Source organism: Simochromis diagramma, unplaced genomic scaffold (assembly GCF_900408965.1).
Source record: "Simochromis diagramma unplaced genomic scaffold, fSimDia1.1 OVJJ01000205.1, whole genome shotgun sequence".
Classification (NCBI taxonomy): Eukaryota; Metazoa; Chordata; class Actinopteri; order Cichliformes; family Cichlidae; genus Simochromis; species Simochromis diagramma.
The window spans coordinates 14,375,463-14,400,782 of record NW_024386782.1 but is presented as its reverse complement, the minus strand read 5'-3'; the positions used below and the strand labels follow the sequence as shown (position 1 = coordinate 14,400,782).

The 25,320-nt window shown below is 41.7% G+C and overlaps 3 protein-coding genes across 12 annotated transcripts in view; 1 reads left to right on the top strand and 2 right to left on the bottom strand.

Annotated features, from left to right (window-relative positions):
* The window catches only part of LOC120727650 (SPRY domain-containing SOCS box protein 4-like), an 87,075-nt gene that overhangs the window by 23,920 nt on the left and 37,835 nt on the right, over positions 1-25,320 (top strand). Inside the window, exon 1 of one of the 9 annotated variants that reach the window (XM_040022052.1) lies at positions 17,760-17,995. The exons of 6 other annotated variants lie outside the window; for them this stretch is intronic. The gene's annotated coding sequence lies outside the window, so the exon portion shown is untranslated. Of the gene's footprint in view, positions 1-17,759; positions 17,996-18,110; positions 18,386-25,320 lie in introns of those variants that run through there. 2 more of the 9 variants (XM_040022051.1, XM_040022044.1) reach the window with 2 other exon arrangements.
* Positions 7,814-9,808, bottom strand: LOC120727648 (glutamic acid-rich protein-like). 2 transcript variants are annotated; one of them, XM_040022041.1, is made up of 3 exons: positions 9,241-9,808; positions 8,464-8,940; positions 7,814-8,351 (listed from the first exon to the last, which is right to left on the bottom strand). In XM_040022041.1, the coding sequence occupies exons 1-3, from the start codon at positions 9,268-9,270 to the stop codon at positions 7,845-7,847; spliced, it is 1,014 nt and encodes a 337-aa protein (XP_039877975.1). In that variant the 5' UTR covers positions 9,271-9,808; the 3' UTR covers positions 7,814-7,844. The 2 variants fall into 2 exon arrangements, with proteins under 2 accessions (XP_039877975.1, XP_039877976.1); XM_040022042.1 differs by having other exon boundaries at positions 8,464-8,823.
* On the bottom strand, positions 10,750-12,587 carry LOC120727649 (stress response protein NST1-like). The gene is made up of 3 exons (XM_040022043.1): positions 12,185-12,587; positions 11,400-11,876; positions 10,750-11,287 (listed from the first exon to the last, which is right to left on the bottom strand). Exons 1-3 carry the CDS (start codon positions 12,212-12,214, stop codon positions 10,781-10,783), a joined length of 1,014 nt encoding a protein of 337 aa, XP_039877977.1. The 5' UTR covers positions 12,215-12,587; the 3' UTR covers positions 10,750-10,780.

Sequence of the window (25,320 nt, the reverse complement as noted above, 5' to 3'; positions counted from 1 at the left end):
TCAGCTGTTCCTCATCATCTTTTCCACGATACAACAGGTGGTTGTATTCGGCCGACAGATGCCGGCAATTTGTGGCGGCGGGATGCAGTAAGTGCCAGTTCACTTTTGGTTTTCTGGCTGATTTGTCTGCATCTGTGACGCATCAGAGCAATTAATTAATCAAGCATTTACTTTGAACCCATTTTAGGCAAAAGGAAGTTAAATGCAAGTTTGTGCCAGTGTCTCAAGATTTGCTTCTTTGTTTTTTGAGCAAGCAAGCGGAATATTTGGGGGTTTTGTTCTGTTGGTTGGCGAAGGAATGCAACCTTGAAAACCTATCCTGGTTTCTAGACAAAATTGTTGCTTTATGATTAAGAAAATAGTTCATTTTATAAAGACAGGAAAAATAATCCTTGCGTGCAGTCTTGTTGGGGTTGAGAGGTTTGAGGATGTTTGTGCACACCTTCCATAATCCAGTCGGTCCTTTGTGTGGTTAAAGGATTAGTAGCTATTTGAAATGTTTGGGTATCCCATGCTTGAGATGGGGAAATTTTCCAATATGTTTTCACTACCTTTTTAAAGAGACTTTTTTTTTTCCCCCATTGCTGTCGTGACATAAAAGAAAAATTCTGGTGTAATGCATCTCTTGTATACAGAAGAGTGGCCCTAGGGAAATATTTGGCCCTGTCGAGGCTGAAGGAGAGGATGGATAAATGACAGGGAGCTGGAGCGTTGAGGAAGGCAGAGGAGATATGGAAACGATGGAGCAGTTGATAGGGAGCTCGTTATTCTGTTCCTATATTTGGCTCTCTATATTCTCCTCTCTTATTCTTACAGTGGAGACATCCTCTGTGTAGGCCTACAGCCTACTGAAATCTGTCGCCGGCGTGCTTGTATCTGTGCGCGTGCCTCCTCAGTACTTCTGTAGTTGTCATGGCAACATTACATCTTCTGGCATATGGTGGTGGTGGGGGGGTTAAGTGGGTTTGATGTAAAAGGAGCCAAGGTGTTTTGTTTTCAGAAGGATATATTCATCAGTTTGACCTTTCACCTCACCAGATCAGCAGTGCGAATGTTTGAGGTGCCTTCATTTAGAATTCTTTATTTTTTGGTCTCATCTCGTTGCAGTGAGCCCCGCCTTCATTTGACTTGCCAGCACAAAACTAAACAGTCACTTGGAGCTTGTAGTGTTTGAATGTTTGCTGACACACTAATCCTCCACTGCCGCTCAGCGTTTTCTCTCTTTCTTTCTCGTTCCTGCCCGTGGAGTGAGAGGAGAGAGTCGATGCACACTGTCACCTGATCGTTTTTCATTTTTAAATTTTATTTAATTTATTAAATTTTCTCCCAGTGTTCTCAAAGTATGGTGCTCAGGCCATTGGCAGCAATTGATAACATTTTAACCAGCCTGTGTGTGACAAGAACAGAAAGCTTTTCTGTGCTTTTCATTCATTCGCAGTTTGTGTCATATTATGATATAGCAGCCTAGGAAGAGACAAAGAGAACGGCATGAGTAATGTTTAAAAAGAATGTAAACCACAATTACCAATACTGATACAGACTGTCGAGAACTTGTCATCGCTCATCTTCCTTTAGCAGCCACAACCTTGAAACACAAACATTGGGGGTGCTCAACAGGATCTTGTATAGAAACTAGACTGAGTGTGCAAAAAGCAGGACAGACATTGTTTCAAAACATGTATTCATTGCTATAAGGAAATAGTAGTAGAAAGGTTATGTATCAATACAACTTTCTCCAAAACCCAACGAAGAAGAACGATAAAGAAAATCAGACAAAATGTTTTGCTATCACTAAAAATATTGACTTCATGTTGACTGATTAATGAGTTAATTTTTTAGCACTTGAGTTGCACGTAGAAGAGCACAACTACTACTGTCCTTAACACAGAATGGAAATATTTGACATCCTTCCAACAGAGCACATAGTGCTGATTGGTTTTGCAACAATTTCCATTTTGCACGTTAATTGGAAATGGAAAAGGAATTCAAACAGTTTACCCAGACAGCCCTATTGCACTGATGAGCAGCTAGATAAATCAGAATTTGTATAACCAGCGAGCGAGTTATGAACATGTGTGATAACCACGTTTTAAAAGACTTGTCTAATACTTTGATTTGCTCATGAGATTGTCATTTGTCTCAATAGAATAATGGTTACATAGTTCTTATAATTATGGTGCCTTATACAAAACCATTTTTTTAAAAACTCAGTGGAATAGTTGAAAAAATTGATGGACTGCATGAATCTATATTAATTTAGTAAGCCTTTGGGAAACACTGAGAATTAAAAGTTCCCAAACATTTGTGGTTTGGGTTTTTCCTGGTAGAATCAAGTATAATTTGAGCGTAATATCACTACCTTGGTTTCAATGCAATGGTAAAAATAGGAGCAGAGAAAACTGAATGAGCTGTAGAGTGATGAAGATTATTAGAGAGGTCAAAAACTGAGATGGACAGAGAGTGACACCTGCAGAGAGATGCTAATCCCAGAGTAAAGTGGATTACCGTAGCAGCCTCGTGCTCCCTCCCACTCTGTCTAGAGGAAATGGAGCTGCCGTAAGCTGCTAAATTGCTGTGGGCTGATAAACTGCTGTCTGTGCTGCTGTGTTCACCAGAATGCTGCTCGATAGCACTCAACACTAAAACTCTTCTTTAATCGTTCTGACGTCGCCTACGTGTCGATATAGTATCCGAGTGTGTGGCTGCTGCATCTCGAGTCTGTACCGCGCATGAGTTCACAGACACATTTATTAAAGTACCTTAGCAGAGAGTTATTGAACAACCTGTGGTCATTCAGATTTAATGTTTCCCATCTATACTGAAAACTGAGTCATGACAATACTGAATTCAACCCTTTAAAGCCTGAGCTGTGAAATAATTGCCAGAAAATTAAAAAATTTTTTGAAAATGGAGTGTCTATTGAACCTTTTATTGAAACTTTATTGAAACCTTCTACATCATCAGGGTGATGATGTAGAAGTCTCGAAAACATACACTAATAGCAGTATTGAGTTTTGATTAGCTTGCACCCATGCACATCAGCACAGATAGCATAGAGTACCCGTTTGCGTTAATAATGCACCATGAAACACGGGAAGACATGGAAGGAGAAGATGACTGACAAACATGAAAGCAAACTACACATACACATAATTTTGTGTATAGGAAAACTCAACAGGCTATAATGAATCCTTATAAAATATGAACAATTTTTTTCAAAATCTTTTTGATCCCTGCAGTATTTTATAAATTTTTAATTTATTATATGAATTAAAAACATATTGTACATCTTGCTAGTACTGCCAGGTTGTTCAGAGATGCTCTTCTGCATACTTTAGTTTATTTGAGTTTTGTTTCCTTGTTATCAGCTCAAAGCAGTCTGGCCATTTTCCTCTGACCTCTGATATTAACAACGCGTTTTCATTCAGAGAAGTGCTGCTCATGGGATTTTTTTTCCCTCCACACCATTCTCTGTAAACCCTAGATATGGTGTGTGGGAAAATCCCAGTAGATCAGCAGTTTCTGAAACACTCAGACCAACTCGTCAGGCATCAACAACCATGACGTGTTCAAAGTCACTCAGATGACCTTTCTTAATTTTTAAGCTCAACAAGTCATCTTGACCTGCACGTCTAAATGTGTTGAATTGCTACCATTATATTTGTATTATTGAACAGGTGTGACTAACAAAGTGGCTGGTGAGCATATATTGCGGTGATGTGCAATAGTTGGCAGTCTTTAGTTGCTCCTGTGACCTTGAATCCTACAGTTGCATGTAAATATGTAGAAACATTGAGCAACAAAGGTGAAAACAACACTCACACCAAACTTGGGAGGGGGAAGAAAAGACCTGTCTGTGGATGCTAACACTGCGGTTGTCGCAGAGTATGACAAGAACAGAGTGCGTGTCACCTGTTGTGACAGGGCTAATATCGCATTTTGTAAATGGGTCCCTTTGCTGAGTGTGACATGTGGTAAATGGAAAATATGGAACTCTGGGTTTGATGGAAGCGTTAATGGTGCTCTGACAGATTATATGACCTACACAGGTTTTGAATGCAGAACACAAAGATGAAAGAAAAGGCACTTAGGAAAACTCAACATGCTGTAGTCTGTGTATATAAATATATTATTTATACTTGCTCAGAGCTGTGCTGATAACTTTTGGTTTATTGATGACTGTCAACCTTGACATTTGTGCGTTTGACAGACATTTCACCCTGGTCCCGGCCTCGTCAGTTCCACATTGAATACAGAGTCGATGTTAGTCGACGTTAGGGCTGCCACAAACGATTATTTTGATAGTCGACTAGTCACCGATTATTTTTGCGATTAGTCGACTAATCAGCTCATGCATCCATTGGATGTAAAACGTACAGCTTATTGCACCAGCAGCATCTGCTCTTATATAACTATCATTAGCTTACAGCTTTAAGTGTTTAAGGTATGTGCTAACTAAAAATAAAGACAAGATGATAGTTTATTAAATTTTAATGAAATTTGCGGATTGTTTCGGTGAAGTTTAATAAACTCCTTGCTATCTAAAATATAACAGGACACCGGAGTATATTCTCAAGCATCTCACACTTCTGATAATCAGCTGTGTGCTTGACGTTTATTCAGCTGTGTAAAAACTATAACTTTAGTCTCAACCAAATCGATTTACTCAGGAACAAATAAAATACTAAAAAAAGCCAAACAATAATATTTTTAAGTTATCTAAGTGACTTATATATCTTAACCTGAGCAGCGAAAGACAGCGGTGGGTTTGAAAACGATTTGCCGGGAGTCCGGTGTTCTCACGGCTCTAGTGAGCCTTGAACCCCAGCTAGCTATCGAGCTAGTGGGTAACAGACGTCTCCGAAAACGTCGGAGCGCATAGAAAATATGTGGTGTCTTGATAAACTGAGCAGATATTTGAGGTTTACACAGCTACATTCTCGCCTGAAAATATGTTAAATGTTTATTTTGTGACCCAGAAAGAATAATAAGAGTAATATTAAAACTAACTAGCTGCCGCCATTGTTGGAAACTGAGCTGCGCTATGAATTCTGGGACACAGCTTCTTGTTCTTCGGGGTTTAACGGCAGCTGCCATCCTTGTACATGCAGTGCTGCCATCTTCTGTTTCAGTCCGTTATTACACTCTTAAATCCTGCTACTTATTCCTGCGTCTTTTGTGATCTTACAAAGCTTCAAACGACGCGTCGACTATTAAATCAGTCGTCGACGATTTTGATAGTCGACTAATCATGGCAGCCCTAATGTATGCTAAACACAGAGTATGGATTTCGTTTTACTAAAAGTCAGCATGTGGGAACCTGTGAAGTCATCAGCCTCCATTTGAATACTTTTGCCACAATACAGCTGTGTAAAAACTATAACTTTAATCTCAGCCAAACCGATTTACTCAGGAACAAATAAAATACTAAAAAAAAAAAAGCCAAACAACAACATTTTTAATTTATCTAAGTGACTCATATATATTTAACCTGAGTCGCGAAAGACGGCGGTGGGTTTGAAAACAATTTGCCGGGAGTCCGGTGTTCTCACGGCGCTAGTGACCTAGCCCCCGGCTAGCTATCGAGCTAGTGGGTAACAGACGTCTCCGAAAACGTCGGAGCGCTTTTGAAAATATGTGGTGTCCTGATAAACTGAGCCGATATTTGAGGTTTACACAGCTACATTCTCGCCTGAAAATATGTTAAACGTTTATTTTGTGACCCAGAAAGAATAATAAGAGTAATATTAAAACTAACTAGCTACTGCCATTGTTGGAAACTAAGCTGGGCCGCGCTATGAATTCTGGGACACAGCTGCTTCTTCTTCGGGGTTTAACGGCAGCTGGCATCCTTGTACATGCAGTGCTGCCATCTTCTGTTTCAGTCCGTTATTACACTCTTAAATCCTGCTACTTCTGCGTCTTTTGCGATCTTACAAAGCTTCAAACGACATGTCGACTATTAAATCAGTCGTCGACGATTTTGATAGTCGACGTAATCGTGACTAGTCGACAAATCGTGGCAGCCCTAGTGGACACAACTCTGTTGTTTTAAACAAGGTGCTGCGTCTAGTAATATAGCTTTGATGTTGTTGACGTTGTAGCCTGAGCACACGCTGAATGTCCAAAGCCGTCTTAGGTGACACTTAATGACTTCTTGCTGCAAAGGACTTGGTTTTCATAAGACATTTAATTGACTGGCGATACTGAAGTGTACTGAGGGCCTGCGGTCACATAGGAGTATGATTTTCTAGCTCTCTGTGGACAGGAGACAGCCACCAATCAGACACGGATCTGTGCATGTATATGCATAAGTTAATGATTTAGGGTCTCTGTGGGATATAGAGACGGCACGTGGCAATGAGGGGTCAGCGGTGACAGACGCAGGCCAGCAGCTGTTAAAGGAAGGGAAGGAGGGGAGGAATAAAAGCGAGTATAAAAGGAGGAGTGGCAAGAGGAAGTGCTAGAGTGATGAATGGCTGGGCAGAGCTAGAGGGTGAAAAGGGCTGTGATGAAGGGTTTGGAGAGCAAAACGACAATGAGAAAAAGGCCAGTGGGTGGAGAGAGGGAGAGACGGTATCAAATGAAAAGATCTGAAATATTTTTTTCAGTCTTAGTTCAAACACATTAAGAAGGCAATTATAGAGCTGAAATGAGACCGTTCAGTTGTGCTGCATATGTTTGCAAACGCTCGTGTAATGGAAACAAGTGTTCACACATGTGATTGCCTGTGATGGTCTTAAGCCACCTATTATCCAAGTAGCAACCTCGGGGGATGAAGCTAAAATCTGTAGTTCTCCAAAAAAACGGTTAAGGCAGCTCCAGGTGAAAATGGCCGGCTCTTCAGCAAATGTGGGGAGGGGGATTTTATAACTTACCCTTTTAAAATGTATCATCCCTTAAATTTACACCTTAATAAGGATGTGGCTGCTTTAAATGAAAAGTGGGTGGAGACACGATAGTTATAGACGTTAGCTGTCTACTCCTGACTGTGGTGATGGTGCCTCTTGGTGCATTTTAATGCAGTTAATTAACATAATACGGCTTACTGTGCAGCCAATTGTAGAAACAGAGCATCCAAGAAGTCTGTTATGCTCAGGTCTTTTTTTTTTTTTTTTTTTTTGCGTTGCATCCATGTTTGTGTGTTGGACCCAAAATGTGTTTGATACACTTATAAGCCAAGCCAGACAGCTTCAGCTGTCTTAGCATTTCACCATCTTGGTCAAATACAGTCCAATACTAGCTCCTAAAACACAGAAGGCAACTGTTGACGTGGGTTATGTCTATCTTTTATATACAGTCTTTTGTTGTTATTATTAAATAAATCCTTTTTGATAATTTTGTCTTGTTCTCACATGTAGATCATTAAAAGGAAAGAAGATCAAATATGGAATAAAAGTTGAAGCTTAATATGCCTTCATTTTTTATACATTCTAGTAGGAGGCCTTTTCATTGCTAGTTTTCACCAATTGAAAGGCCTTGATAGTGCCATATGTCAGCTTTAGATATTTAGCATCCGAAAGCCACATTAATAAAGAAAATACATTTTTTTCTTGCTGGATCTCACCAGTTACACACTAGTTTGTTGCCAGTATCCAGTTTAAGTGTGGTCATTAACTGCAACATGTTTCTTATCTTGGGGCTCTTTAAAATAAAGTCTGTCACTGTCAACTTAACCTTTATAAACTGTTAAACCTTTTTGACAGGAGACTCTTGATCACTTAAATGGGACTTATACTTTTTTTAATAAATCTCTTCTGGACAAAAGTGTAATATTGTGTTATAGGTAAAAAACAATGATCCAAACAAAGACTGTAAGTTTAATGAAATTTCACACGTTTATTTTAAAATGAACAAAAAAGCTGCACAGGTTTGGAAAACAAGGGTAAATAGTAGGAGGGAGCACGAGAGACCGAGTAAGGTTGGGAGGAGGATTGGGGGAAGGTGTGGAGACTGAGGGTGTTGCGTAAAGAATAAGAGCTGGGTGAAGAGTAGGAAAGAGCACGAGAGGGTGGGTAAGGTAGGGAGGAGGTAGAGGGGTTGAGTTGGGGTGTAGGGACAGGGGGTAAAGGGCAAGAGTCAGAGGGAGTGAGAGGGATGGGAACCAGGCAGAGGTTTGGGTTTAGATCTTCAGTTGCTGTTTTATCTTCCATCTTCTCGTCACTTTTTCCCTCAAGGTTTTCTTCGATGTCCTCTTTTGTCTCCTGCTTTTCCTCCTTTTCTTCCTGCTTTTTCTTGTCCTTTCTTGGTTTGTCCGTTCCCCCCTCTTCTCTCTCGTGGTTTTCCAGCTTTTCCTCTTGGGAATTTGTTTCCAGGGTTTCTTCCTGGTGGTCAGCGTCGGGTGCAAGCTCCTATGTAGAGAGAGTAAAATGTATTTCACTGAACTGTGACTCAGTCTGACAGAAGTTGTTAGGACCAAACATGACATTATGGTAAAGTGAAATGATAGCGGAGACAGCTTACCTGAAGGACGTTCTTCCATTCGTCCAGATTTTCCTGTAAGTTCTCCATCAGAAGCTTGTTCTTAATTTGGAGCTCCTCCACTTTCTTCTTCTCCTCTTTCAGGCTCTTCTCGGTTGATTGCCACTTGCTGCTCCAGTGTTGTTCCCTGGTGTTTATCTCCATGTCTTTTATGGTCGATTCATGGAGGAGTTCTACCCAGGCTTTGGTTCGAGCTCTTCTTTTCTTCACACATCTTTGAAGCGCCTCATCCTTGAGTTTGAGCTCTTCTTGGAGGCTACTCACTTCCATTTTGTGAGCACCTTCAAGGGCCGCAATCTTCTCCTTCAAAGATGCATTTTCCTCCTTTGCAGTCTTCAACTCCTGAGTGGCAAAATGGAGTGCATCTTTTAATTCTTGCACCGTTTCACTTTCAGCAATCTTGTTAGCTTCCTGCTGCTGTTTCATATCAGCAGCGCTAGTCTGCACTGGCCAAGATGCCTGAATGATTAAAAACATGCACGTAGTCCATAGTTAGAAAAATCAATCACACAGTGTGATGTGTGGCATTAGAAAACTTTAAGGTGACACAAGAAAAAGCAAAAACTGAGTCCTACAGATGTTATAAAAACACAAATGTTCACAGAGTTTTGTTAAAAGTGCTTACAAATGTTTAAGTATTACAAATGAAAGTTAAACTCCAAAGTGTACTCTGCTTCCTGAAGATTATGAAAGCTTTAGACACATTTTGAGCAAAAAATTCAAAAAATGCTTTTGCCTGCTCACACGAGAAAAGCTTACCAGATTTTCTGAGACAAATGTTGGGTCCATTTGGGCTCAGGAAACACTGAAGAGTCGCTGTTACACTTGTTTAGCTGTCGATATTTTTCCAAAGCGTTCGTCGAGTCACAGCAAATAGCGAGAGATGCTTGTAGGTTCAGGTTGGTGTTTAGAAATGAAATATCCAGGTAAACACTGTGTTTGGAGAATCCTGTTCAAAAATCATCAGGCGATAGTGACAGCACTACCCAGGTGTTACCATGGAGCCCATGTTGTTTTGGTTTCTGTGTTCTTGTTGTTACTGACTGAACTTGAAGCTATTTAGCTATTTACTGTGATTAAAAATCAAAACTAGTTTCAATCAGAAAGGGTCCTTTGGGTGTAGCAACCTTTTCACTTAATCCTCAGGGGACCCGTGAGGCTTTCTGTCCTATACCTTTCATTACTTTCACCTCCAGCCTCACCTGAACTGTTTTGAGCCGTAAAATGTGCTGTGCAAAGATCTCCAATCCATGTTTTAATGGTGAACGGTCATTAAAGAACAGGGTGTAGGGGCTAATTGGTTTAGAGAGAGCAAAACAAGAGCAGGCACATTCAAATTGAGACTGTGGTAAATTTTCAGTGTTTAAAAGCGGAGCGTCAAGTAAAATAGAGCTGTGTGAATATTTCATACTGGATAACCAAGAGAAATAGAGACAAACTTTTTACAAACAAATCTGGTTTTCAGATTCTGGGTTTCTCTGTCTGCTACCAGAATTTATATGAATGAAGAAATTTCTTCTCCATGTTAGCCGTCGACTCCTGACTGTGGTGATGGTGCCTCTTGGTGCATTTTAATGCAGTTAATTAACATAATACGGCTTACTGTGCAGCCAATTGTAGAAACAGAGCATCCAGGAAGTCTGTTATGCTCAAGTCCTTTTTTTTTTTTTTTTTTTTTGCGTTGCATCCATGTTTGTGTGTTGGACCCAAAATGTGTTTGATACACTTATTAGCCAAGCCAGACAGCTTCAGCTGTCTTAGCATTTCACCATCTTGGTCAAATACAGTCCAATACTAGCTCCTAAAACACAGAAGGCAACTGTTGACGTGGGTTATGTCTATCTTTTATATACAGTCTTTTGTTGTTATTATTAAATAAATCCTTTTTGATAATTTTGTCTTGTTCTCACATGTAGATCATTAAAAGGAAAGAAGATCAAATATGGAATAGAAGGTTTAGATATTTAGCATCCGAAAGCCACATTAATAAAGAAAATACATTTTTTTTCTTGCTGGATCTCACCAGTTACACACTAGTTTGTTGCCAGTATCCAGTTTAAGTGTGGTCATTAACTGCAACATGTTTCTTATCTTGGGGCTCTTTAAAATAAAGTCTGTCACTGTCAACTTAACCTTTATAAACTGTTAAACCTTTTTGACAGGAGACTCTTGATCACTTAAATGAGACTTATACTTTTTTAATAAATCTCTTCTGGACAAAAGTGTAATATTGTGTTATAGGTAAAAAACAATGATCCAAACAAAGACTGTAAGTTTAATGAAATTTCACACGTTTATTTTAAAATGAACAAAAAAGCTGCACAGGTTTGGAAAACAAGGGTAAATAGTAGGAGGGAGCACGAGAGACCGAGTAAGGTTGGGAGGAGGATTGGGGGAAGGTGTGGAGACTGAGGGTGTTGCGTAAAGAATAAGAGCTGGGTGAAGAGTAGGAAAGAGCACGAGAGGGTGGGTAAGGTAGGGAGGAGGTAGAGGGGTTGAGTTGGGGTGTAGGGACAGGGGGTAAAGGGCAAGAGTCGGAGGGAGTGAGAGGGATGGGAACCAGGCAGAGGTTTGGGTTTAGATCTTCAGTTGCTCTTTTATCTTCCATCTTCTCGTCACTTTTTCCCTCAAGGTTTTCTTCGATGTCCTCTTTTGTCTCCTGCTTTTCCTCCTTTTCTTCCTGCTTTTTCTTGTCCTTTCTTGGTTTGTCCGTTCCCTCCTCTTCTCCCTCGTGGTTTTCCAGCTTTTCCTCTTGGGAATTTGTTTCCAGGGTTTCTTCCTGGTGGTCAGCGTCAGGTGCAAGCTCCTATGTAGACAGAGTAAAATGTATTTCACTGAACTGTGATTCAGTCTGACAGAAGTTGTTAGGACCAAACATGACATTATGGTAAAGTGAAATGATAGCCGAGACAGCTTACCTGAAGGACGTTCTTCCATTTGTCCAGATTTTCCTGCAAGTTCTCCATCAGAAGCTTGTTCTTAATTTGGAGCTCCTCCACTTTCTTCTTCTCCTCTTTCAGGCTCTTCTCGATTGATTGCCACTTGCTGCTCCAGTGTTGTTCCCTGGTGTTTATCTCCATGTCTTTTATGGTCGATTCATGGAGGAGTTCTACCCAGGCTTTGGTTCGAGCTCTTCTTTTCTTCACACATCTTTGAAGCGCCTCATCCTTGAGTTTGAGCTCTTCTTGGAGGCTACTCACTTCCATTTTGTGAGCATCTTCAAGGGCTGCAATCTTCTCCTTCAAAGATGCATTTTCCTCCTTTGCAGTCTTCAACTCCTGAGTGGCAAAATGGAGTGCATCTTTTAATTCTTGCACCGTTTCACTTTCAGCAATCTTGTTAGCTTCCTGCTGCTGTTTCATATCAGCAGCGCTAGTCTGCACTGGCCAAGATGCCTGAATGATAAAAACATGCACGTAGTCCATAGTTAGAAAAATCAATCACACAGTGTGATGTGTGGCATTAGAAAACTTTAAGGTGACACAAGAAAAAGCAAAAACTGAGTCCTACAGATGTTCTAAAAACACAAATGTTCACAGAGTTTTGTTAAAAGTGCTTACAAATGTTTAACTTTAATTTGTAATACAAATGAAAGTTAAACTCCAAAGTGTACTCTGCTTCCTGAAGATTATGAAAGCTTTAGACACATTTTGAGCAAAAAATTCAAAAAATGCTTTTGCCTGCTCACACGAGAAAAGCTTACCAGATTTTCTGAGACAAATGTTGGGTCCATTTGGGCTCAGAAACACTGAAGAGTCGCTGTTACACTTGTTTAGCTGTCGATATTTTTCCAAAGCGTTCGTCGAGTCACAGCAAATAGCGAGAGATGCTTGTAGGTTCAGGTTGGTGTTTAGAAATGAAATATCCAGGTAAACACTGTGTTTGGAGAATCCTGTTCAAAAATCATCAGGCGATAGTGACAGCACTACCCAGGTGTTACCATGGAGCCCATGTTGTTTTGGTTTCTGTGTTCTTGTTGTTACTGACTGAACTTGAAGCTATTTAGCTATTTACTGTGATTAAAAATCAAAACTAGTTTCAATCAGAAAGGGTCCTTTGGGTGTAGCAACCTTTTCACTTAATCCTCAGGGGACCCGTGAGGCTTTCTGTCCTATACCTTTCATTACTTTCACCTCCAGCCTCACCTGAACTGTTTTGAGCTGTAAAATGTGCTGTGCAAAGATCTCCAATCCATGTTTTAAGAGAAATGTTTTACAAACAAATCTGGTTTTCAGATTCTGGGTTTCTCGGTTTGCTACCAGAATTTATATGAATAAAGAAATTTCTGCTCCATGTTAGCAGTCTTTAAACTAAGTAGCAATAATAATAACAGTAGGTAAATATTGCACTGTACCTTTTGCACTGTGAAGGATGAAATACCATTAGGTTAAAAAAAAAAAAAAAAGAGAGACAAATCCAGCTTTAATTAAGTTACAAAAGAACAAAACAGTCAGGTTTGGCCTTAGAAAGAGAGAAATGTGTATGGTACAGGCTGGACAGTAAAGCTACCTGGCACTGACGGTGTAAAGTGAGGAGCCTGAAAGGGAGAAAACTGCATGAGTGCACTGCAAACTGAGATTGTGCCTCATTAAGTGAGCTTTCCTATAGTGAAACAGGACATGGTATGGTTGTGTTTTAATGGATGGAGGAAGAGAAAGAGATATGGGAGGGAAATGAAAGCAGCAGATCACTGTCTGTCCCTCCTGCTGCCTCCATTTACCATCATTGATTGTGCAGCCAGTCGGAATTAACGCCTACCTGCTGTACTCAGATGGTCAGCACTGATGTGTGCAAGAGGGAAAAGGAACTGTGCACCCTCTTCCCCCCCCCCCCCCCGTAAGCCTTTTATTTCACGCAGTATGACAGCTAAGTGTTGGTGAACTCTTCTTACACTAGGGACGATAAATGTCCACCTTCAAGGACGTATTCCTTCAAGATTTAAAGACGTGGACATCCCTCAGACATGAGGACATTTTGCGGGTAATTGCACCTTAGGTTCAAGGATGCGAGGTTAGTTAAATGATGATGGAAACTACTCAATATTGATGGCAGGTTGTGTGAACTGGTACCAAGAACCTCCAGGAGAAATCAAAACAACCTCAGTTTATTACTTTAGGAGTTATATGGGAAAACTGATGTCAATCTCTTGTCTGTCTGTTAAATATAAAGCTATAGCCCGCACCCAGCAAATGGAGATTAATAGAGAAACTGGTGACAGAAGACAGACAGCATCCACCTACCTCTAAATCTCACTAATTCAGATTATCTGTGTTTTGTTTAATTCCCACAAAACCCCAAATAAAAATAACATATTGTGGTTTTATGAAGGATTATATGTGGGACTACATCCTCTTTGTGATTTGGATCCATATAAAACAGCTGACTCTCATCTGTCCTCCATCAGCGCACTTTTATTACCTTACTCCTGTCGCTTTTCCATCAGTACATAGTAATTCTACTGGTTATATCAAATAAATAAATAAAAAAAGAAAAAATATAAAAATATATATATATATATATATATATATATATATATATATATATATATATATATATATATATATATATATAAAAAAATAAAAATAATTACCCTGTCCCTTTGACTGTCTTCACCCTTCACCCTGAGGCGGCACATTTCAAAACCCTTTTTCTCCCATTGCTCCCACTTTTGTTCTCCCCTTCCATCCATCCGTCTCCCCCTCTATGTTGATCCCTCCCCCCTGGGCCATGTGGACAGTTGGATGGCTTTGTGTTTGACACGCGTGTTGGTAGGACACACACACAAATGCATGGGCACACACACTTCCAGTTCCTATTGTCAATAAGATGCTCAGCTGTGAAGCCCCTAGCCCTAATTGTGTGGGGTAAGGACAGTGCCCTTATTGTCCTGCAGATTAGCGCATACGCACACCCACCCACACACACATGTGTCCTCAGACCCCATGGGGTCCCTTTTAGAGTGGATGTGCCTTGAGGCAGAAAATCAGGGGCAATTTACGAAAGGGTCCGTTTGGGGATGGGGGATGTACCGCAGTCCTCAGCTTGAAGCTGTAATGTCAAACAGTTTCTTTGGTTTCTTATTTAGGATGACAGAAGTCAGTCTTGTGGTGTATTAATGGACAAACATGCAAGAATTTGTTTTAGTGAGGTGTACTGGCAATTTTCTCAGTGGCGTTGATGGATATGAGCCCTGAGATGCAGAAAATATAGAAAGCAGTTAACAGAAATCTTCCTACCCTGCACATTTCTCTTTGTAGCAGGATAAACATTAAAGTGATCAAACTCAGGGCAATTCGTTTCCTTGGTTTAGACACAATTACTTAAGCAATGAAATCTCTATATAGTGTAATAAAAGAAAGATTTTGTGTTTAACACCTAATGTTACTTTATCGCTCCTTCTTGGATTTTGCATACAGTGTGTTATTGCTGTCATGCTGGACAAATGCAATCAATTTGTGTGATCACTGGTTTGAAGCAAAGCCTCCCAAAACTAAAACCCGGAAAAGCCTCTTAGCCACGAGAATTAGGGGGCTGAGTTCGGGGGTTTGTATTTTAAATGCAAATTAGAAGTACATAAATTAAATAAACAAGAAAATATACCTTCACCTTGTGATTTGACGCACTGTGTTTACAGCTGATCCTAGACTATGATGACAGAATACAAAGGATTGCAGAAATTAAGCAATCAGGAGTTCCACTTTATTTCATGTGAGTTTGTCTAAAAATAAACACGGGGAAATTCCAAAGTCAGATACACTTTTATCAAAAAACAAAAACAAAAAAGCTTTCTGTGGAAATGAAATCTCAGATTCTTTCCCAGATTTCTGACTTTCCTTTCTCACTCCTTCCTTGTTAGCCTACAGTGACCTGAAGCCTGCAGTGAGTGCTTACATTCAAAACCAATGACCTTCGGTGGATGGTATTTAGAATAGTGGCAAGTCAGTAAAGACGCTGGTTTGAGTACATGCAGATGTATGAACACTGTGTAGGGCAAAGGTAATGTTTGTGACCCATTCAGGTGATCCATAGCCCCCAGTGTGTTTATACACATCTGTACATTTCCTCTTTTCCACCTCCAGCCTGAATGAAGCCAGTTAACTGGCTCTGACGTAAGTGTGTGTGTGTGTGGGGGGGGGGGGGGGTAGTTCTCAGCACTCTGAGCCATGTTCATGTTAACATTTTAAAGACTTTTTAAGCATAGGCAAGTTACACAGTGACAGCGCAAACAGGAAAAAGAGAACGTTCACCTTCAAAATAAAAGTTATAAATAAATATATCCAGTTTTTCCTCTTGGCAATTTGTTTCCAATATAATTAAAGCAGTCATTTTCACCGCCAGGAACCACTCTCCAACTAGTTAAGGATTACACATGTTCCCTTGTGACCAGTGTTGTCATGACCCCCTGACAACCTCTGCCCGTTATCCAGGCCTGTGTGACTGTGGTTTACTATTATATATCTCTTTTAATCTATAACTAATGTGTAAAACAGCAACTTGCTGGTTTAGTGGGCATAATTGCCAGATATTTCCTTGACTCTTAACAATGATGGAACATCTTGTAGAGACTTTAGAATTCCTGATTCAATCCCATAACAGAATGTTTTAGATCAAAAAAAACAAAAAACATAGCAGCTATCCAAAAGCTATTCATGTAATCTAATCTGATCTTTCTTTATCTAACACACACACGCGCACACGCACACACACACGCGCACACGCACACACGCTGAACACTGCATCAGGGACCAATCCAGTCGACCGTCTCTTCCACCTGAGCCACAGCCATCCTTCTCTTAAGCCATCCAGCAGTAGCACCAAAACCATTTTCACACATGAAATATAGACACTTCAGGGATAATAAGATCTGGACATTGTCCCACATTCTCTGAAACTGCTATTTCTAACATGTACACACGAAAGAGGGCAATCCACTTCAGACGTGTTCTCACTACTGGAGTATTTCCACGCCCTGCCCTGGGCGAGAGGTGTCGTCTGGGTAGAACATATTTCGTTCACTGGTATTGAACTGCTACCTGCATTATTCTCACCTTGGAACAAATTGGTGCATTCTAACATCATACAAGTCTTTGTTGTTAGATATCAGGTAATGTCTAGTAAAATCCAGGGATGCAGTGAATGCATTAAATGGTTAAATTCACAGCAAAGTAATAAATATAGTCCCCAAAACTCTGAACTGTCCCTTGAAGTCTCGTTTGTTTTTGTTGCGGGGTGGTGGTGTTGTACATGAACTCCTCATTAAACGCGACCTCACTGTTAGTTGTAGATGTCTGAAAACAAAAGTCATACAAACCAAGATTTACTCTCACACAACTCTCTGTTATTGCAAATTGCGCTTGAATGCCTGAGCTGACATGTGATGTAATGATACAGTGGGAGATGTGTTGTCATGGGGGTTTTAGTTCCCCGGTGGTCACACCAGTCCTGGAGAAAGGAAGCTCATACAGGAAGTGAGCTGGCAGGGCCCCGGTCCTGCAGGATTGCACATCTACACGACTATATATGTGTTAATGTGTCTGCGCGTGTGAGTCAGCAAACACGTGTGTGCCGTGTTTTCTAAATGCCACACGGTGATGAGAGAAAGATCCGAGGACAGAGTGTGAGGAGCTTGTGTGAGAGCTTTCCGGAATGTGCTTGTTTTGTCTGTAGTACTCTATTTACATTCCTGATTTCTTAATTGACTGATGTAGCTGCAGGAAAAGGCTGATAAATGAACATAGTCATCGCATCACCTCAGAGTTATGCAGTAGTTATGCTGTAATTTGCAGTTGTGGGCAGATAAAGGAGGTGACAACAGGAAAGAGCAGCCGGCACAGAGTGTAATAGAGCAGAACAAAAGAGAGCGGGGGTCATCACCCAGACAGCACTGAATCTAATGTGCTAATTGCACACATGGAAAGTGGACAAAAAGGAACACTTGGTACTCAGCAACAGTAATCAAACACAGTGAAAACAATTATTTATTCTTTTAACCTTTTTTTTAAGATCTTTTGCTTAATAGCTTTTGCAAGAATGTCGTCCTCGTGTGTTTAACTGTAGCTTTCCACGTACCAGTGCACGTAGGACACGACCTGCCTTTCTCACCTTATCGCCTGAAATGTGCACACGATCCGCTCATGCACATGTCGGGGTGAACGTGTACGTGAACATGTGTGTCTGTGTGTGGCTCCAGCAGTCGGGGCGGGGGTTGGTGTGGTTGGTTGGCTCTGTGTGAGCTCTTTGTGAGAAGTGGGGAGTCGTGGGGGGGGGTGTACCGGGTGTTTCTCTCAGCTGCCTGCTGGTCTGGTTGCTGTTGGTAACTTTGCTTGATTAGATCAACGGATCGGCTTTCAGGCCTCTCTCCCGCTACCCCACCCCACCCCCAGCTCTCCTCTCGGAAAGGCTGAAGTGGAACTGAAACTGGAGTGGTGCTAAAAGTCCGCGTGGAGCTGCGAGTTGCGGCGGAGGAAATCGTGACGGTGCTGCCTTGGAAACGCTCGTCGGAGTTCAAGCACAAGTGAGTTGGGGGAAGGTGGGGGCTAAGAAAAGAAGTGATAGCCTCAGGACAGATAAGCTCCAGGGAGAGAAAAGAGGGAGGGAACAAGGGAGGGAGGGAGGAGGAGGAGGCAAGAGGGAGGGAGAGAGAGGTGGGAAGCTCTCAGAGGAAAGAAGTCTCTCTCTCTCGCTCTCTTTCTGTCTGTCCGACTTGCCGGCTGCTGCTTCTTCTTCCTCCTGTCTTCTTGGGTTTTCTGGCTGCCGGCGACTGGCTGGAGGAGTTTCAGCTTGTTTTTCGCCTGCCTTTCGGATTTGAACATGGACTCAGGCTGAACAGCTACGCGCACTGAGCTGTGAGAAGAGTCACTGGAGATTCCCCGTAAGCAGCTTGATCTGATCTGATGTCTACAAGGTGAAGTGTGTCTTTGCTCAAATATCCCGCTGAGGGAGATTGTTGCTATTTCAGGAGTGTGTGTACTTGTGGAAGAAACAGCAGCCTTAGAGCGATGAAGTGCTCTTTGTGACAGTTCATACAGGGATAGACGATGAAGGTTAAAAGTCGCTGTTAGTATGATTCATTTTTCATCATGTTTACGAGAGACGGTGATGAGCCTACGCATTGCTGCTTTTGCTGGAAACATTTCCTTCTCTTTTGGATGCTGCTTCACACTGAGCCTCTCCTCCCTCCGGCTCTCCCTCTTCTTGCTCACCTTCTGTCGCTTTTAATTCTCTTAATGGTCTCGAGGTCTCAGCTGGTCAGCTGGGATACCCCTGTGTGTGTATGTGTATTTGTGTGTGTCTGCGTGTGTGTGTGGGGGGGGGGGTCAGCTTTTGTTTGGGAGAGAGACAGTTGCGAGTTCTCAGATAAACTACCTCTGGATTTCCCCCCTGCTCACATGCAATAAGATAGATCCTGCTTTCTATTTTTAAACACTATTGTTTGTCTATATATTTGTGAGCACCTGAGTGCTCGCTCCGCAGTAGCATTTCTCTCACTGTTGTGTTTAGTCTATGGATTGGGGCAGGAGGGCGTATTTGTGTAGTCCATTCTGGGATAGAGAGATAGCAGCTCTCCTTTCTGACTTTATCCTTTTGTTTTGTCAGCTGCTGACCGCTGTTTTCTCTCTCCTCCAACCCTTCCATTGTTTTTTGCTCCCTTAAGCTCTCTTTATTTCACTCAGATGCAGATCCATGCAGCTTTACTCCTTCGCAGCCGCTGCTATTTAACATTTTCTGATACCTTTTGTTGATTTTGTAATTCCTTTTTTTGTCTTTCTCTTCTTAAAAACTAAGAGAAGTGGGGAGGGTTCTCAGTGTCATGCTGTGTCCCTCTCATTCTCTCTCACTCTGTGTGTGTACTTTTCTCAATCAGATATCCGAGCAGAGCACCATGTGAGCTGTGTCTCAATCCTAAAACATACAGTTTCCATTATTTTGGTTTTGCCAGTCCAGGTGTCTAAATCTCAAATATAACAAGTTGTTACACGATGCTGATCAGATGGAAATGTCAGGATGTTGGTCCAGCACTTTTGCCTAACTCAGATGGCATAAACAACTGAGTGAAATGCCATGAAGCTTTGGTTGCCATCATTAGATCAAAAAACTGTAATTCAGCCAATATTTTTATTTCATGACAGCCCCGTTGTTATCAGCTGAATTTTGAGGTTTATCCTCATTACCAAATGTTGCTTAGCAAAAATGGTTAGCCATAAACTGCATCTAAGAGATGCAACTAGACGTCCTCCAGACATCAAGCCTTGAGCTGGTCACAATGATAGGCCAACCCTAAAGCGTGCATTGCATTATTGTCCTTTTTGGCTAATGGGGGTGTGCATTAAGAGTTCAACCTAGCCATCAGGTCACCAGCAAAGAGTGTAATGGCTTCACAGATCGTGGGAGCTGGAGGTCATTTTCCCATATGCTTCTGTAGTGCTGAGCTTTGTTTGCAGTCAGTAGTGTCGCCTCCTGCTGGTCGGTAAAAAGAATACACATGCCAGACGCTTGAGCGCTGATGTCACTTTTAAAGCCCAGAAGCCAATTTTTAGTTAGTGTGGCTAAAAAGTTAACATCACTCCTGTACGTCAGCATGTCAGTATGTTAACATGCTGCTATGGGTTTTTCCTTTATTAGAATTCTAAATGCGCGTTTTGCAGGTTGACTAATTAATAAACTTTTAGCTCCAAAAAACTCCCCAGTGTTTTGTAGTTGTATAAACAGATTATCTGTGACTCAGAGTTTTCAACATCATTACATCATACGAGGTATATAAGTATATATGTTTTCAAAAATTCCTGGGTTGTGCTTTCACTTGTGTGGGTGTGACACGTTTCATCACACTAGTGGAAGCGGCTCAGCTAAGTGAGCGAGGCAGCAGCAGTGCGATTCACACAGACTTTGATGCAGTTTCTTTACTGCTGGGGTTGTGAATCTGCCACAGCTGCCCCAGAAAGCTTTATGTATGGCATTGCCAAGGCCGTGTCTGTGTGTGGAGACGTGTGTCCATATGTCTGCGAGAGAGGGGTGAATAGGTTCTGCTAGGGCTGCACGATTTTGCATAAAATGAGAATCACGATTTTTTTGGCTTAGAATTGAGATCACGATTCTCTCACGATTTTCTTTTCCAGTATAAATATTTATTGCACTTATTAACTGCACATAAACTTCGTAACAGTTGAGACTGAACATAAAAACAACAATAAATAAACATAAAAACAACAAATGTCTCACGTTTTGTTGTTGCCGCAAAATGTTGTACTGCTTGAAATTCCGTCTCCACCGTTGCTCGACACTGCGTGTATAGAGCAGGTAGTGCAACAATAGAAACATAGTTGCGGGACGGCACTGTGTAGCGTTTGTCTAGGGTGTTGATCATTTTCCTAAATCCCTCGTTTTGCACAGTGTTGATGGGAGCCATATCTTTGGTCAGGTGATAAGTGATAGCCTCCGTAATTTCTTTGTGCCTGCGGGAGTTCGACGTATATAGGGAAGCGCTGTATAAGGTTCCCGTTATTGATGTTTGGGTGGTTGACGGGGACGGATTTTCTCCTGTCACTTTCTCGTCATCCCTGACGTGCTCTCCGTTGTTTTTTCCCTGCTAATTTTAGCATCACACGGCACAGCTTCTCTACCACGTGGTATAAGGCTCCGCCCTTGTCATTTGTTGAGCAGGAAGAGTGAGCGCTTGTTTTCATGCAGATTACGTCCTGGATCAAAATGCCGGGACGTCGTCGTCGTCTTTTTTTTTATTTTATTTTTTTTAAATCGTTGTCATTTGGAATCGAGATCGCGATTTTCCTAACGATTAATCGTGCAACCCTAGGTTCTGCATAGCTGTCCATAAAGGGGTGCTCAATCACTGTAGCACTAATGGTCTTCCCTTAGGGCGCCATGGATTTTTAAGGTGTTGCGACAGGCATGGAAGAAGCATAGCAGCTTAGAAGCAGACAGCATCCTCTGCATCTTAGAGTTTCATAATGCTGGAAAGTAGATCGGTTTCAGTTCCTAAGTCACCCGTGATTCTGTTTAATATTAAGGCAAAAGAGCAGAGCACATTAATGTGAACCGAGCAGGAAGATGTAGGAGATGGAACATGATTCATTAGGGAACGTGGTTCCAGACAGCGTCTCTGTAAAGTTAACTCTGTAAAGAGTTAACACACTGATGGAACAAAGAAGGAGAGCGAGTGGGAATCCATCAAGAGCAATGCATCAGAGAGAGAGTAAAAAAAAGGAAAAGGAAAAAAAGGCAGCCATTAACTTTCTCGGTACATGTGTCATTTTATCTGTGAGAGAGTGTTTGTGACAGTGAGCATGTGCAATAGTATGCAGCTATGTCCGGAGTTTTGCAACCTGGGCTTTTTCTGCTTGCTGAGCTTGCATTGCAATGCCACACGCTAAACGCCATTACAAACTAATAGGGTGTCAGTTCTGCTAGTCTCCCTGGATTTAGTGGCACTGGAAGGCAGAAAGAGGGTAGCAGAGACAAATGGGTGAGGCAACAGGAATGAGAGCTGAGAGAAAATTTAAGGAGAGTGTAGCAAATACAGGAAAGCTGTTGAAAACAGCTGTGTGAAGAGACAGGAAAGCGAGAGGGTCAAACCTACAAAGGGTGACTGCGATAGAGAGTGGTAACGTCTCTTTCTGCTGAAGCCTAATAAGTCCAGAGGTGTCATCAGCTTGGAGGAGTGTAAAATCCCAGTCCACTGTCTCTGTCTGTATTTTGACATCATGTTAGGAGCCAGACGGTACAGTTTATGTCTGGCTCTGGCATCTTCATCTACCCAGGGATTCCCTCAGTAGGAATGAATGTCAGCAATGTAGAGAGGATGGTAGTTTGTTTAATCTAGTGGGTACAGCTGTTGCTATGAAGAGATGCTGTATGTTATAAATGTGTGTTTGGGATTGTGTGTGAGTGCTGGTTTTGTACGCTGTGGTGCCCAGATGTCCTCCCAGGAGTGGAAAGTGGAAGAAGTGACCATTTTGTGATTCATTTTCAGACGTCACGAGAATGATGCAAAGTTGCGGTAATTTGGAGTGACAGGCAAGGTTCACATTTGGGCCTCGAACAAAAAGGCAAAGCAGGGTTGAGCAGAACAAAATCATGAGACACATGAAGTTTGTTTGCCTGCTCCAAAGCTTTACATTGTTTACTGATAGACTTCTGTGGCGCTGCGTGGTGAATTTGACACTAAAGAATAATTAATAGATATTTTAACTGTTTTTCTTTTTTTCTTAAAGCCAACCCATTGACATTCCTTCAGAGGGAAAAACAGACACCTCAATATGTCAGGAGGAAGCTGCTGAATTTCTTGTTCAGTAACTGAAACAGACACGTGAACTTTCAGCTCGCTGCTCATTGTGTTTAAACGAATGGATCTGTTTGACTGAAGTTGAGTCTGGCTTTGTTGCATGTCATAACCCTTTTGCACTAAATGAATGAGAATGTCTTAAATTGGCATTTTGGCAAATAGGCTCATTTGCTTTCTTGCAGATGAAGTAAATTAAGATTGAAAACGCCCCTGATAGAAAATTACAGCGAGCAGCCTGTATAGTTAGAAAAGAAAAAAGAAAAGAAAAAAACTATTGAACTAACCAGCTGCTGATTACACTCCTTATATTAAACAGACAGATATAAGTGGTGTTTGTGGCAAGGCAGGTGAGTAAGTAGATTTCCAAAGAATATAATAATACGATAATACGTATGATTTCTTCTGCTGTCGCTGTCTAAAGGTGGCTGTGACTCTCAGGCTAGACATTCATGAATGAGCCGATAATCAGGAAGCTATTAGCCGTTATCCTTTGTAAACTTCTGCGTCGTTTCTTTAAAAGTCTGTGATTAACTGCACACTCACAGTAAACACCGCCGCATTAAAGACTGTGCTGAAGACTCGGGACAACTCTGTTTCTGTTAATCACAGTTTTATATTTAAACACAGCACTCAGGGTTCTTGGCGTAATTTTTGTGGAAAAGCCCACAGACGTTTCTAGTCTGTTCTCAGAGGGTGGTGCAGTATGAGTGAGAGGTTCCTCGGCAGTTTCCTTTCCCTGTGTGTGAGCTGTCCCTGCATGCGTGTGTCTGAGTGTGTGACTTCAAAGCCTGTCTGCCCAGTCAGAGCTTGCTGGTCAGTTTCAAATGAAACGCAGTCTGTGAGACAGGCCGACACACTCACACGCACTCGCACACACAGTGCACGCCTCTAGTACAATGTTACATACTTACAGACACACACACACACACCTCCCCCGAGCTTCCAGGTGGCTGCAGCTTGTTAGTGGTACAGCAGGAGAAGCCAGATGAAGCCAGCCCACACCAGCTGCACTGCCCTCTACCTGCCTTCTTATCTCATTCTTTCCCAACTTTTCACCTCGCTGTTAGTGGAATTTCAGGTTTCTATAGTTTTTTCTCTTTGTGTCATATCTTAAAGACGACTTTGCCGATCGTCTTTTTTAGCTTTTTGTTCTTCGTTTTTCTTTCTGGTCTCTCTTCTGATCCTCCCTATCCTATCCTACCTTTGCATATTCCTTCCATATTAAAGCTAATCAAACCCCTAATTTAAACTTGTAAAAGAAAATTGATATCTCCTACCACAATAGTGGCGGTGCACAAACACGTACTATCTTGTGACATTATAGATCAAATGATTAATTGACCAAGAAAATAATAATCATGGAGTTATTAGAAAAAAACCTGCCTTCTTTTGCATGTGTGTGTATTCGGGATGTGCGTAGCTCTACGTCAGCTGCTGTCCACTCCATACCTGCTTAACTCTGACTGACTGCATGAAGGGATGAGTGCAGTCTTAAAGGAGCCAGTAGCAGGAGAAGAGGAAGATGGAGGGAGGGAAAGTAAACAACAGATGGTGGAAGCATGTTGCTGCTACTCGCAGCAGTATGCCAGCCCACCACCAGCTTCTTGCGAGGTTACTATGCAACGGTGACCGTGACGATATGGAGGTCAGAGGTCAAGTGCCTCCTTGATGACGGCCCCGTAATGCCACGCGCCGTGCCAGACTGAACCAGCTGAGACACATGTATAAAGACGCTGAGAGCGTACGAATTTATATGTTTTCCTTGGCTGAGGTTTGGCGGCGATGACTGTTGAAATCTTCCATGCAGCGTCCACCCTTGACCCACCTGCCAGCAGTGATGACACACACTGAGGCAGCTGTCTGTGCTCTGTCCGTTTGTGTGTGTCTGTGTGTGTCCGAGCGCTGAGTCGTTTCATGCTGAGGAGTGAACTGAGTAGTGGCATACATTGGCTGGTGTGGCTGGTAGGTGCCATGACCTTCACGGAGAGGGGAAAAAGAAAGAGAGCAAGAGAGAGAACTGGAAAATGCACGTGGTCAAAATGAGACGCTTGTATTCGTGCTGTGGAATATCTTTCTGAGGACCAGCTTTAGGGCTCGGGTGTGAGGACTTTGGGGAAAATGACGACATTTGAACTGATCCTGTGTGGAGTTAAAAGGTTTGAATTAAGGTTGGGGTGAGGCATTTCAGCTGTGATGGCTGAGGGTAAGCCCTGTCCACAGACTATGAGTTTTTCACCATTGTTTTTAGTTATACCTTACTTTTTTTTGCTATTGTTAACCTTTATTTTGCCATTCAGTCCCCAATCTTAATCTACAGTACAAAAAAAAAAAAAACAGAGTTTGAGAAGCTTTTGTAAAAATGTACTTTATTGCAATATTTTTTAACTCAATGTTATTTTTTTAGGCTTAAGTAACTAGTTTGAATAAAAAAATGAGACAATAGACCCTATTTAGAAATTTTGATACAGTAGCAGAGCAGCTTCTCATGTAAACTGTAAATAGCAGTTTGTATTGTCAATAGCAGAACGAGGTTAGATCTT